Below are 15227 nucleotides of genomic sequence, written 5' to 3'. Positions count from 1 at the left end.
CCCATATAATCACAAGATGAGTTGCTATGCAGTGTAGTGAATGCTTCTGATGACTGTTAGCCCATCACCCCCCCCCCCCATATAATCACAAGATGAGTTTCTATGCAGTGTAGTGAATGCTTCTGATGACTTTTAGCCCTTGCCCCCCCCCCCCCATATAATCACAAGATGAGTTTCTATGCAGTGTAGTAAATGCTTCTGATGCCCGTTAGCCAAATCCCCCCCCCCCCCATATAATCATAGGATGAGTTTCTATGCAGTGTAGTGAGTGCTTCTGATGACTGTTAGCCAATCCCCCCCCCCCCCCATATAATCACAAGATGAGTTGCTATGCAGTGTAGTGAATGCTTCTGATGACTGTTAGCCCATCGCCCCCCCCCCCCCCTCCATATAATCACAAGATGAGTTTCTATGCAGTGTAGTGAATGCTTCTGATGACTGTTCGCCCACCCCCACCCCTCATAATCACAAGAAGAGTTTCTTTGCAGTGCAGTGAATGCTTCTGATGACTGTTCGCCCATCACCCCGCCCCCATATAATCACAGGATGAGTTTCTATGCAGTGTAGTGAATGCTTCTGATGACTGTTAGCCCATCGCCCCCCCCCCCCCATATAATCACAAGATGAGTTTCTATGCAGTGTAGTGAATGCTTCTGATGAATGTTCGCCACCCCCCCCCCCCAAGCAGATAAAGTAGATCGACATGGTAAAATTGTTATATGTAAATTACATATATTTGGGGAAAAGCAAAGAAAAAAACCTCTGATCATCATACACAGATTTATCAGTTAGTAGCTTTCTGAAGCCCCTCCTCTTCTCTTTCTCTATACATGTCTTCCTTACAAATGTATGTTCTCCATTTTGAATCTTTCTCTCTTCATCATCCTACTGCCCTCTCTATCTGAGAATAATCCCTCCCCATCAGTGGCATAGAAAGAATGAGAAAGGGAGAGGAAGGAATAATGAAAAAGTTTGCATCCCCTTACCCACCCAAGCCCCACTTATTGTCTTTCTTCTTTAGCATTTTATTTACTTAGCAAGTCCCCCTCTCTACCTGAAAACAGTATCCTATCATTGGCTGGACTCATGCTACGACACTGATTGCAATACATAAGGAGATTGGACAAAAAATGAAAACTTGAACATGTTGTTTAACAAAAATCATTGAATTGTTTATTATCAAAAGAGACATATAGCCAGAGGTAAAATCTAAAATTTAAAAAAAAATGTCTTCATAAGAACACCCATTGTTATTTGTCCATTGATTGCCTAATTAGTGCATTAAAAGTCACATTATAACATCATAATTCAGCCATGCTGCACAACAAAAATTGGCAAAATTCAAGTAAGAACAAAACAAATGCACTGTATTGAAATGGGGATAAACATAAACCCACGATTACCTGCAGATTAAGTCATAGTCTGTTCTCTAAAAAGTCTGGAAATAAATGTAAAATATTTCAATGGTATTAAAAAAACAAAAATAGCAGAAACATGCACAAACTTCTGTATGTTGACAAAAATGACAATGCAAGATAACCTGGCTAAAATAAATTGAAATTGGGCAATTAAACACCGAAAAGCAAATTACATATTAATGAGCAATAGCAACATATTAAAATATCAGAACCATTCTGTATGGCCAACCTTGGAACTAATGAAAATACAAATTCTTCAGAACAATACAAAATTTCACATAATTATGCATACTAGTACATCAAACAAACTCACATTTAAGTACTGTTTAAAAAATGGTAAAATGTACCTCTGCTTATGTAATACAAAATTCAATCATGTTTGAAATAGCAACAGTTTTCTAAATGTAAGTACATACATGCATACTCAAATATAGTTGAAACGTTGAACTCTTGAACATGTAGATCCACAAGTATGGAAATGGACCGAATTGGATGCATGCACTAAACATCTTATCATTTTAACACAAACTTGAACACCACCTCTTAAAAAATAGAATTCAATTTAACTTGGCACATAAGAAGTAATATTTGGCAATTGTCTTATTTACAACAGTTGTTCTACATCTCAGAGAAACTCTGATTTACCTCCTAAAGTCTGACATTTCTCTACGACTACCAATCATATATTCTGAAGCAGTGTGCGTAACAAATTTGCTTGGAGATGTCACCTTTATGTCCTCTTAGTTTTCAAGAAGTATTTCATATAATTTTAAGTACTGGTTATTACTCTAAGCACCATGATCAACCCAATATGCAGCAACAATAAAGTATGATTCCAAACGTTGCATGAATTGTACTTCGTTGAATTTGAAGTTTAAAATAACAGTTCCTACAACTACTTACTACAGCTCGTAACTAGAAAATGACATATAGAGAAATTGAAAACAAACCACTACAAATCTACTCATAAAATCTACTCATGCTTTATACAGACAATATTTACTTCTTCAAGACTGTACATTTAAAAATCTATTGAAGATATCAAAGGGTGAATAGGCTCATATGCATCAAGCAACAGGAAAGGCCCTCAAAATCATCACCTCCATTATTAAGAAATGGGCTCCTAAAGATAATGACTTATGAACACCAAAGACTTGATAAAATGCATAACAGACACATTGCTTGGAAACATCTAACAAGATCTAATGGTAAACACACCACACTGTAACCAAACAACATTTGGTGCAAGGTGAAATAGATTAATGCATTGTCTAATTGGAGAAAGAGCCCAGTGACTCACCATCATCAAAATTGCTAGAGATAGGGTTCCCCCCATACTAGTCAAGCCCCATTACAACAATTAACAATTCGCAAGATCAATGAAACTGTGATAAGAAAGAAAAGATAATAACCCCTCCCCCTAAAATTGCTATTGATAGGGTTCTCCAATAGTGGTCAAAGGTCCGTAACATCAATTAACAATTTGCAGGATCAATGAAACTGCGGTAAGAAAGATAAGATAATACCCCCCCCCCCCCCCCCCGCTAAAATTGCTATTGATAGGGTTCCCCAGTAGTGGTCAAATAGCCCCATAGCAACAATTAACAATTTGCAGGATCGATAAAACAGTGATGAGAAAGATCAGATAATACAAGAACATTTATCAAATCTTACTTTCAGCCACTGCTTCGTTTATCTTGTCACTTGGGTATACAGTGCGTGGAGCAAAACCTAAACTACATCTACATCTATGTACAAATATACAACACACATTATGTCATCTCCTGAGCATTAGAAGGGCATTAACTCGCATCACTTTACAGAGACTGATTTAAACACCCTTCTAGCTCTCAGCACCGGACAATATTTCAAGAAAACATATCCATAATAATTCTAGTAGTAATACTGGAAGACATGAATATATAACCACCTGGCAGTGAATGGTTAGCTGGCTGAATACAAACATAGTTTATATATATATACATACATTCACAGGATTGGTGTCAGTTACATAGCAAAGATTATAAAAGGAAAGTCCTAAAATTATCAACTAAAAGCAGTGGGTATAAAAGCAAGTGGTATTTATGTAGGGTAAGGCATTTACTTTCCAATTAACTGTTTTTATTTTGAAGAGTATTTTGAAAATATCAGACCAGGATTCTGTTATGATCCCTAATTTCCAGCAAACATCTAACTGTTCATAACTCTGCAAAATTCTGAGCATGACAAAACAATCTACATTAACCCCCCCCCCTTCCCCGCCAAAGAAAAAATGACCCGATTTCATGTAACTGATTTGCCTTGTGTGTGTGCATTGACATGAATGAGTGCTAAATGTATGCACAGTACTGCCTACTACCCTATCTGACTGGAAAGTTTCTGTAATCGTATCAAATGAATCTGGCACCAACCCTGTATCAAGCTACATACGGTAATGCAATTTTTATGAAGGAAGACAATATTTGAAATATAGGTATCTTTCATCATGAGTTCTAAAATAACATACATGTATACCGTAAAAACTGGAAGTTTGGTATAAAATCCAATAGAGACAATATAAGAGAGATTGAAAGAACTGGACACAAAGGGTGAAATAAGAGAGAGAGAGAGAGAGATAAAGATGGTACATAATGAAATTTAGAACAGATAAAATTCAAACACAAATATGAACAATCAGTGGTTGGCATATATTATAGAAGACCCCCTTCCCAACCCCCCCCCCCCTCCTGTTTTCCCCCTTTTTTGACAGGCAAAGAGTGAAAATGAAGGGGGAAAATGAGCAAAAGAAGAGAACGAATCGAGGAACGGTGTAAAAAAAAGAAAATACAACTTCTTACCCATTCCTTTCAGATCCTCATATTTTTGTGTATCTATTAAAACCAGGTCCCCCCCCCCCCCCCCCTCTCCCTCTCCTGACCAAACCTACACTACACTATTGAACAACACATACATGAAACAGAAATTGGAAGACATAATGATCATAGAAAGATTGATAAAATGATAAAAACGCAGGCTTTCCAATAACATCTAACTTACTGTTGATGTAATGATGGCCAATATCAAATAATGATATCATTACTGATTAGTACTTAATTACACTCAACCTAATCATAACACAAACAATTGACCAATCACAGCTGCTCGCTTGCTGGTGATGCCATAACATTTAGACCAATCATAGCTCCATAAATGATGACATTATAACAGTTTGACCAATCAGTGACTGCTCTGAGGGCTGCTGGCTGGTGAGAGTTCACTGATGTCCTCGGCAGTCTCACTACTCTTGTCCTCTTCAACCTGAAAAAATCAAAGAGACAAATTATCCATACAGATCCTTGAAATTCTTCAAGTGAAGCCCACCACACACCTTACAAGCCAACTGTGATCGATTTTGAAAGAAACGGAAACTAGTTTGAAGTAGTATGTAATTAATTGTTATTTTGGAGCCAAAAGAGCATTAAAGAGAGAGTTAATTTCTATTGCAGAGGGCGCTACACAAAATAATTTTTTATGTGAGATAATGAAAAGCTGAGCATCAAATTTGAAAGAACATACAATTTAAATGACAAAATCATCTTTGTTTGATCAAAATAGGTTCAATGACGGCTGAAAGATCCATAAATATAACGATTTCTAATATTTGTGTACCATCACAAATATTTGATAATTTGAAAAAGCTGTTGAAAAAAACGAAATAGCGCCTTTTACTTTGTATTTCAGCCAATGCCGATGTTGGCTTTTTCGTGTTGGTTATATTAAGCACAACCAGCCGGCCCATGTATTGTTATTTTTAATTAATTAATTAATTAATGTTCACCTTTTTTAGTTGAAAGTGGAGCTGAATTGGTATGATCGTAATGGCTAAATTTCACATATTTTGGGGTCTCAAATTACTTTCCTAGCAATTTAAGGTCCTAAAAGGACAGTAGAAATGTCATAGAATAAGAGCAATAACCATGCACTTTGAAGGCATTTGCGGTCTGAGAACAGAACTAACTATCCCTTTAACACTGCATTGAAGTATATGAGTCAATGCCCTTCTGGCTCTAAACAGACAAAATGGAAGACTATTTTTCTTCCTGATCGAAGTCTTGAACTAGCATACGAATAGCAATATCAAAATTACAGGGTGTTGCAAGCCTTCCAGTCAGATATAAGGCCAGATCAACTGAAATGTAGTGACACCATACTAATTGCGCCACTGGCCACCAACTGGTAGCTGATTTATCCAACACAGGAAATATTACATCAAAGGATACAATGAAACACATTAACTAACAAGTGCTTTACCACTAGAAATTATGATTTTTGTAATATTTTTGTAAATTCTGAAGAGTGGTTCTCAAGCTCTCCACATTTTGAGTGACTTGAAATATTCCTTGTCTAACCTCGACCCCCAAAATACAATTCTTAATCTATCACTGCTTTTAAAACCTTGTAATGCAAAGGAATTAAATAACTGCATTTGTTTTGTTAATCAATGACCGAATTGACAGTAGGGCATTTCAACTTCGACACTATATAATCGATCATATCTAACCTTCATCCTAACCTCAAACCCAACTGCAACTCTAATCCCAATACCTTGCAAAGAATAAAAACCCCAAGCAATTCTAGCTGGAGAGAATACTGGGCTATCAACAGATCATTATACCTTCACTTGATCTCCCTCCGAATGTTCTGTGAAGCCACTATCCGATGAACACTCCTCCTTCTCTCTCTTCTCTTCATCCTGATCCACCTCCCATGGGGGCGGGGCCTGGTCGGGACATCGCTTGAAGGCAAACTTGTAAACCCCAAACCCAGAGAGACCTGTGGTGAACCAGAACTTCTCTACGGAGTACAGACCTGGATCGTAAAGAGAGGGGTATAAATTGATAGCTTGAAGTACTTTCAGCTAGATATCGAGATTTGGGGTGGTACTCAAATTGGATGAAACGTTTTCAAAATAATGCTTGAAATAAATCAAACTTTGGGCACAGGAGTAGAGATCATGGTTTTATAAAATTTTACCAAACTACACAAATTTGAAAGGACATGGCCACATTAAGACTGGAAACTATGTGTATTTATCTTTTATATCTAAGGCAGGGATTTTTAATGGTCGTAACAAATCTAAATTGTAAATTTCATTAGTGTTTGTACAGACGACTTCCATATTGGCAGCCACCTATGCGCAGTAATAAAAATGTCTGTCCCCTATGTAAAAGCTATGCCACCCTTGGTTCGTGTCCCCAATAGAAAAATAAGAATAAGGCGAGAAACGTAAGGGAGGTGGGCAGGGAGGATGAAGAATGGTGATGAAATGCCAACTGTTTTAACATTTCATGAAAATTTCCACTACAAATAAAAAAAAAAACAGAATTCGTATCTAGAGTAGTCTAGTATCATATTCTTACCATGCCGTGGTCGAGTGGTAAGTCACCGGACTGTCGATCACAAGGTCTGCGGTTCGAGACCCGCCACGGCACTAATGTCCTTTGGCAAGACATTGATCTACATTTGCCACACTCAACCTAGGTGATGTAAATGGGTACCTGTCAGGAATTAATTCCTTGAAATGCTAGATAGCGTAATGGCAGCACGGATAAAGCCGGGGTAATAATCTCCAAGTTTGGAAGCGCTTAGTGATTGTAATAAGCGCTATATAAAAACTGAGTATTATTATTATTATTATTGTTACCATCATAACGATATCCATCCTCTGGAGCGTAGGGACTTGACGACTTGTAACCTCTGATGACTCGGACAGGATTCCCCATTTCTACATTCTTGCTTAAGGCTAGATTCCCTGAAAGGAAAAATTGAAATTGTAGACGTTAACATCAGGTTCACAAGTTAGAGATCGAAAAAGCTAATTTTGATAATTGATTGAATTAAGCTAATGGCATCATCTTAAAATCTACAAATTAGTGCAAAATGACAAAGTAGGAGGTCATTTTACTTGTTCCTTGTCTTCGCTGATTGAGATGGCCTCCGATCGTTACCAAAAAATAAGTATAATTTGACTATTAATGTTCACATTTTGTTCAAACACTTTTGAATGACCTAATTACATTGTTGCATGTAACCCAAGTTGATCTGCAAATAAATATTATTTGAAATAAGTGAGGTATTGGTCCCAATCTACATCAGTATCACACAGTGTACTACATGTATGTGTAAATGTCAGAAAAATTTTCAGCACGTTTTGTTAGTTATTTTGTTTATATATTGGTCCACCCAACTTTACTACACTGTATGCGGAGGTGTTACTGCTGTGGTGCAGTGGTTCATTCACTTCACTCTCAATCCAAGGATTGATGGTTCAAATCTTGACCCGGCACAAACGTCTTTTGACAAGACACTATTCCACACTTGCCACTCTCCACCCAGGTGTAAACAGGTACCTACAGTAAACACAATTGCAGGGCCTCAAGAAGAACAGCTGATTTTCAGTGTTAAACAAATTGTTGATATCATATTACTATTCAGGATCACTTATTCCTGGTATACAATAAGTTTGGGAAAGATATCTCTTTTTTGATAAAAGTACACCTACCTCTTTCTAAGGTCTGATCCTTGGACTGTGGCGCTGTTCTCAGGTTCTTAGGATTATTCTTGGTACCTTTAAGGTCTCTTCCACCTGATCAATACAGAGAAAGGATCATCAGTATCACAATGAAAGCTTTTTATATATGTTCACTGATATATAGAAATATATAACGATATAACCACTGAAGATCATTTCTGGATTCATAGGCCCGAATTCTCAAAGGAGGTTTAAATTTAACCCATGGTTTCAACCCTCATTTACATAACCCATGGTTTGAAATTTATAAGCACAAAATAAGCGTGACACAAGTCAGAGGTCCGATATTAGATGCACGCCAGGCAAGGTACGCCTCAATTTTCGCAATTTTAAACCATGGGTTATGTAAATGAGGATTTAAACCATGGGTTAGATTTAAACCTCCTTTGTGAATTTGGGCCCTCATCTTCAAAAAAAATATTCAATACAGTAAGAAGCTATTTACAAATCGGAGTGCTCTACAGAGGTTAGGATCATGAATTGGAAATGTGTAGATAACATCTTTGGTGCCAATAATGAGTACAGGTATGTGTGGGGGGGGGGGGGGGGGAGGGAGGAGTGTGTACAGAGAAAAAAGTACCACAGGCAAATCTTGCCACAAGTTATCAACATGGGCACATATCTGTCAATCATTTACTTTCAGCCTTCTCCAAAATCAACCCAAGATTAATGCAAGACCATATTTCACTTGATGTAGACCAAGGATAATAAACTTTCTGCAAAAAAAAGCATGGTGCTACAATATATCTTTTACCAAAAGAATGCTTTTTTCAATTAAACCTATAACCTACCCTGTCCTGTGAAGGTAAAGCATTCACCCATGTCCACATCATCTTCATAGCCACCGGACAACGCGACCGAGTAACAACCATCTTCGTTACCATGGATACCAGAGACGGTAGGTCGATGCACCCCATCCCTGGAGCACTCCATTCTCATCTCCCAAGTTGTTCCAATTTCAATACCTTGAGGGAAGCAACAACAAAAAATGTGTTAATAAGAAAAAAAAATGGATAACATTTCTACAGATAAATTTTCCAATACGATAGCTTTGTTTACACAATTGTATTTCACTTCACCACTTAAAAGCTCACATAAGAAGGCCTCGAAAATGAACTACATCCATGATTAATAGGTTCACTATAAAAGTTTCTCCAAGAATATGAAATCAAAAACCAACTTCCAACACATAATATAAAATTATTCAACTGGGGAAGGGGTGGGTGAAACCATTCAAAAGCTTGTACACAAATTTTAGATTTTAGATGATAATGCCTCTAATGGCAACTTAGTCTGAACCATGTCTTCAAAGTACATTGATACCTGGTATGGATCCAAAGGTGTTATCTCTGGGAGCTCTCTTGACTGGTTTGTAGTCTGCATCTTGGTGATCAAGGCTGTGTTCCAATGCTTCAAGATCAACATCACCACCTTCCATCGGTTGCTATGGAAACAAACACAGAAGGATGTGGCATAGGAATAGAAATATACCTGGGTAACCTGGTACTGTGAAAACAAACGAATCGCCATGTGTGCACGGCTTTGTAGGAACACGTGTGAGATTTAGGTCTGCTGTACTTACACAAAGACTGGCAGCTTTTATTACGTGTTCTTTCATTCACTTAATTTCAATGGGAATCATTGACGGAAAGTCTAAATATCTGGCACATGTGGAAAACATGAGGGTATATTCAACAAGTTTCACTCTAATTTCTTGTCAATTACCAAAACTTGTCAGAGAATGTATACATGTCTTGGATGATATGAGCGCTATAAATATATCCAATATTACTTTTTTATCAAAAAGGCTTAAAGATAAAGGTGAGTTCTGGTTAAAAAAAAAAAGAATTCTCACGGAATCAAACAAAACTTACACTGAATGTTCAAGATTACAAATAAATGTGATTTGCCCAACAATTTTGGTAGAAAATGTATACTGGCTGAGTAAAGAGCATAGAAAGATTAGGAAATCAAGGTTAGTAGCCCCCTGACACCATTTGTGTAGTCCAATACATGTATACATCTTTCTGTGTACAGTGCTTGTTAGTTTACCAAGACTGGGCCAAATTTATTATGATTTTGATGATTCCAGAACTTTGCAGTTCACACCAAAACTTACATGCTACGTGATCAACTTTTTCTGATCCATTCCACACCTTTTTCTTTCACAATGCAATCGGATGACCAGAACTCACCTTTATCTTTAACATTTGTAATGACCATATATTTTGTGTGTGTCATACAATTTCAGTGATATTCCTCCCCCCCCCCCCCCTACAAGCCTAAGAATCCTGGAATTGTCACTGAAAGATCTAGATTCCTAAGCATACAAGTAGATCCTAAGCCTTGGTGGAATGAGTCAATTTTTGTCAGCAAAAGAAACTTACACTTCCCCGCAACCTGCGAGACTGCCTTCTGCCAAAGGGTGAATAGTCGCTGCCTCCATCAGGTCCAGCGTCTGTCAGGCGTGGTGTCTTGGGTGTTCTTGGTGATGCAGTAGATGGACGTTTCCTCTTGATTCCACTTGTCTTCTTTGGAGCAATGAACTGTGGAAGTGAAATAAAATGAGTTTTTACTTGAATTATCTAGTAATAATAATAATAAAATATTGGCCAAATTCTTGACTAATAACATTAATGATGCAGTGCTGACCCTTTTATCTAGTCTAACTTTGTTTTTTGCACACTATCACTATATCAGACCGAAAGCTGCTGTGAATTCCTCAATCATATCAACAGTTTTTCCAACAAGACTGTGGCTTGCTCCACTGACTGCCTCTATAGACTACAACCATTACAGAAACTGAACTTCAGTAGTGCGTTTTGCAGTGCGGTGAGGGGAACTTACGTCAGTGCAGTCAAAGTGTGATTGCTGCATGCATTGGTCTCATCATTCATTCACTACAGATTCATAAAACTGGTACAAAAGTTCAACAAATTGATTGTTCGATTCACACCACCTGTCTGCAGGTATGACAATTAAGGTCCATCCTGTTTACGGTACTTCATGCAGCCATTAGACCCTATAATAATATTAAGAGTACCCGAGACTAGGGCTATTATTTATTGCCGTACTATTTATTTCTTTATTATTAAATGGGAATGCAATGTAGACCGGTGTTTGGTTAGGTCGCCCCCAAGCCGGTCGCCTCCTAAACGCAGTCGCCTCCTATACGCAGTCGCCTCCTAACGTAGTCGCCCCCAAATTATGTGGTCGAGTCGCCTCCTATACACAGTCGCCCCCTATACACAGTCGCCCCCTACGTACAAAGGCAGTACGCTAGCGCAGCGGTCAGAAGCTATTAGAGAAAGTTTCATTCTTTCTATTACTCTAGATAACTATTTTGTCCTAAAGTATAATGTGAGAAACGTTTCATTTTATTTTGATGCAACAGAGATTTACATTTAAAGGTTTTACTTTTTATAATTGTACAGTGAAATTCTTCTCATTTCGACATTATCAGCCGCTGGTTCTCTATTTTGTTCCCTTAAAGGTATGTAAGAGGGGGGGGGGGGTAGAAAGTTGGACGTAGCCTATAGATCCTACTGTATTTATTGTTATGATATTTGTCTCTCCTCCGATCACCCCCCCCCCCCCCCCCCCCCCCGGGCACTGATTTTGTTCTTTAGTTTATCTCTTTGGGTTTGATTATATCATTTTGCTAAAGTAATGTCCGACGTATGTTATAATAATCTCAAGGAAGGGATGATGCCGGCATATACAAGCAAATGGCGGAAAAGACAACATTATGGAAGATGAAGATGGACAAAGATGAAGATGGACATAAACAGAGAGAGGGGGAGAGAGTGGGTTGGCGGGAGATAGAAAGTTGGACGTATTCTGTACTGTATTTAATATTATGATATTTTTCTCTTAATCCTTGCCTGAATTCAGTTTTCCCCTCACCGCGCTGACGTTTCATTAAATTATTAGAGAACGGTTTTCGACTCTTAATCCTTGTCTGAAATAAGTTCCCCCATCCCGCGTGAAGCGCGCGCGGAAGCTTTGACGTTTCATTAATTATTAGTTAGAGAAAGAACAAAAAAGAAGATTCATTGCACCGACTCTTAATCATTGTTTGAATTATCAAAAATGTTTCTTTGTTACTATTATTGTTTCGTCGCTTTTATCCTCCGCGCGCTTTATAATAATGAAGGACAAAAGCGCCGCGACATCAGAAGGTATGTATTTGAAAGAATAACTGCTTTTTATTTAAGCACAGATTAAAATAAAGTGACATTTATACAAAAAACAAACACAAATTATTATACAGGTTAAGGTTGGAACCTACTAGTGCTTTCGAATACTTGAAAAGATGAGCAGGTGTTCATGTTGGTCACGCATGGTCGTCCCTTACAATATTCTTTAAACAAAATCACGCACTTATAGAATGAATTGAGAGTAAAATTAGATAACGTTTCGTTCATTTGGGTCTACCGCCGAAAGCTTATATTTCGATTTATTTGCTTCATAATAAACTTATATAAGTCATATCAATTATAGCTCACTTTTAATTCAATGTAAAAACATTCTCTTCTGTTAGTTTGTTGGGCAATTTATTGTTTATTATTTAATTACATGAATTTTGTAAATCATCTGATGTCCTTTCATTTATACTTTTTGCAGACGATTCTAATTTATTTTATTCCCATAGAAATCCAAATTCTCTAGTCAATGTTGTAAATTCTGAACTTGAAAAAGTCACCCAATGAATAAAAGCAAACAAACTATCCCTTAACCTCCAAAAAAAAACAAATATAGTAAAAATTGGTAATTGTATGAACACACTGCCCAAGAATATCATTTTGACGATACCCCCTTGAGTTGTTTCATTATTTACGTTTTTAGGCATAACTGTTGATAACAAACTTTCGTGGAAATACCATATAGATAATACATGTAAGATCATTTCACGGAATATTGGCATAATATAATATTTATTTATTTATTTAAAATGATTTATTTCATTAAAAACATTCGCGGCCCGAGAGCCGAATCAGTTTCTTTTACAAAGTATACATCAGTGACAAAGTAAAATTACACGTAAAACATTATGCATGGTATAGCGTTATAGTAAAATTGCAATTCTTTTGTACAATTGTGCTTCAACGACCTTGGCAAATTGCTTGGTACAAATATAGAAATCTGAATTGCAATACCATATTTGCAATGAAATTATATATTAAACTTATACAATATGTGAATAGTAATACATTTTTGATATTCAAAATAATTAAATGTTTTGGTTGGAAAGTGCATAGCCAGATGGGTAAGGTATGGTTATGGTGTTTTCTTCAATAACATAAACCGAATCCAGGAATTATAAAATCAAATAGATGCTACAATGATTTAAACAAATTATACATTGTAGGTAAAATGCAGAACATTTTGTATTTGGGCCAATTTACTAAAAGGTACATGTAGAATATTGCATATAAGTTTCGCATAGAAACATGGGTAAAAGGTTGCCATTGTAATATTCGATATAATGTGCATCATCTTGGGAATCATGTTAAACAGTCAAACAGGATTTTGTACGATTAAATCTGATTTAGTTTAAAAAAGTAAAATTATATAGTAACATTATTCAAAAATGCATTCACATGTCACCCTTTTATTTAGGAAGTTATACCAGAGAAATAGAGAGAGAGAGAGAGAGAGAGAGAAAGAAGGAGAGTGAGAAAAGGGAGAGAGAGGGGAGGTGGGAGAGAGATCGGGAGAGAAAGAGAGATAGAGGAAGAGAGGAGAGAGAGAGAGAGAGAGAGAGAGGAGGGGGGGGGGGGACAAAGACGGTGAATAACAAGAGAGTGAGCTAGCCAAAAAGCCATGAAGAGGGTCTCCCTGCTCCACAGGCGCATCACAGCACTGTCAGAGAGGAGACAATAGGGGTATTGAGAGAGTGATCGATGTGGTAGTACGCAAGCTGGTGGAAACTTATATGCAAATATCCTCGAAAATATGCAGTTACAATAGAAAATTCGAGGAAAATTTTCAATATTTAGTAATAACATAGTACTGAGATGCCAGGAACTAAAAATGGCTTGACTTTGAACTTGTAAAAGACATCAAATTACAACAACAAATTAGGGGGCGAAATGACCAAAAAAGTGGGGGCGAGCTGACCAAGAATCCCAAAGTCGGCAAAAAAAATCGGGAGGCGAGATGACCAATTGAGGGCGAATTTGTAAGGGGGCGGGCTGACATTAGGCGACCTGACATGGAACCTGTAGACCTAGTACTAGTAGATCTAGTTCGAGTTGCAGTTTGGAGACTTTGCCTTTGCTTTGGCCATGTTGGCTGATGAGTGATGATCATTGAGCACGAGCTCCTATTCCCAAGACTGTCTAGAACTAGACCCCTATGAATCATCTTTGTTGGATCGTAATTAATGTAACGACATGTTAATGTTATATTTCCGATCTATTCCCATCCGCATACTGACTGTTATTTACTCCTAAAAGTTAAAACAAAGTAAAAAAATAAAATGGAAATTAAACTGACCGGTTTCAGAATGCCAAGTCCAGCTAAAACTCGCTTGTTTTCTTCGATATTCTTCAATCGACGCTTTTCATACTCTGATAATTCTCCTGGCATGATGATTGATTTTAAGAAAAGTGGCAAAGCAAAACAGAACAGAAGACAGAAGTTGGTGTTCAGTGAGATGGAAGCTGCGGATTCAGAGCACTGGACTGCTGGCGTGAAGCCCCCGTTTGCTGATCCGCAAAAGTTTGGCGGGTCTAGTCTCTAGATCACAAGTCACAACAACACGCAAATTTATGTTGACATAAATTTTCAATCTAATTTTAAACTAAAAACGAATATGACACACGCTCCCTGAATACGATCAGGACCTTCCTGGATTACCAGACAAACGTCTAAGCAGAAAGATATAGTATGACAGTTATCAGCATGTAGATTTTCAGAAAACAAATTCAAGACACGTTCTCCGTTGACAGCATCCCACTTGTTTCACCGCGCACGTGTGAGAATGTTGATGTGTTGTTAAATGGAAATTAGCATACAAACACGTTATCAGCTGATCAAGTTTTCGCGGGAAACAGAAAAAAGACTGGTAAAAATCTCTTCTCGTAAACCCCGCTTGGATGCACTGCGCACGCTACTTTTGCTGAAGTTTGATTTCAGTCATTGAACCCTGGACCTCCCTCTGAACAAGTCACAGTGTACCTGGATAAGGGACGTAAATAAAAACAAACTGGGAACACGACGAATTAGTTTAC

At 37.5% G+C, this 15227-nt stretch overlaps 1 protein-coding gene across 1 annotated transcript; it reads right to left on the bottom strand.

Annotated features, from left to right (window-relative positions):
- Nucleotides 1-4341: 4341 nt before the first annotated feature.
- On the bottom strand, nucleotides 4342-14994 carry LOC115924973 (E3 ubiquitin-protein ligase UHRF1-like). The gene is made up of 8 exons (XM_030988034.1): nucleotides 14491-14994; nucleotides 10377-10535; nucleotides 9313-9433; nucleotides 8781-8954; nucleotides 7960-8043; nucleotides 7102-7209; nucleotides 6073-6266; nucleotides 4342-4715 (listed from the first exon to the last, which is right to left on the bottom strand). The coding sequence occupies exons 1-8, from the start codon at nucleotides 14581-14583 to the stop codon at nucleotides 4635-4637; spliced, it is 1014 nt and encodes a 337-aa protein (XP_030843894.1). The 5' UTR covers nucleotides 14584-14994; the 3' UTR covers nucleotides 4342-4634.
- Between the last annotated feature and the right edge of the window lie 233 nt (nucleotides 14995-15227).

The sequence above is a fragment of the Strongylocentrotus purpuratus genome, unplaced genomic scaffold (genome assembly GCF_000002235.5).
Source record: "Strongylocentrotus purpuratus isolate Spur 01 unplaced genomic scaffold, Spur_5.0 spur5_contig_839, whole genome shotgun sequence".
NCBI lineage: Eukaryota > Metazoa > Echinodermata > Echinoidea > Camarodonta > Strongylocentrotidae > Strongylocentrotus > Strongylocentrotus purpuratus.
The sequence above is the reverse complement of the archived record's forward strand: the minus strand, read 5'-3'. Positions and strand labels throughout refer to the sequence as shown.

Excerpts from the sequence above, each read along its gene's own strand:
- LOC115924973 (XM_030988034.1), bottom strand. The coding sequence starts at position 14,583 with ATGCCAGGAGAATTATCAGAGTATGAAAAGCGTCGATTGAAGAATATC. Across the intron at positions 8,955-9,312 it reads CACCTTTGGATCCATACCAG|GTATTGAAATTGGAACAACT; the intron begins GTATCAATGTAC and ends GCTTCCCTCAAG. Across the intron at positions 6,267-7,101 it reads GGATGGATATCGTTATGATG|GTCTGTACTCCGTAGAGAAG; the intron begins GTAACAATAATA and ends TTTACGATCCAG.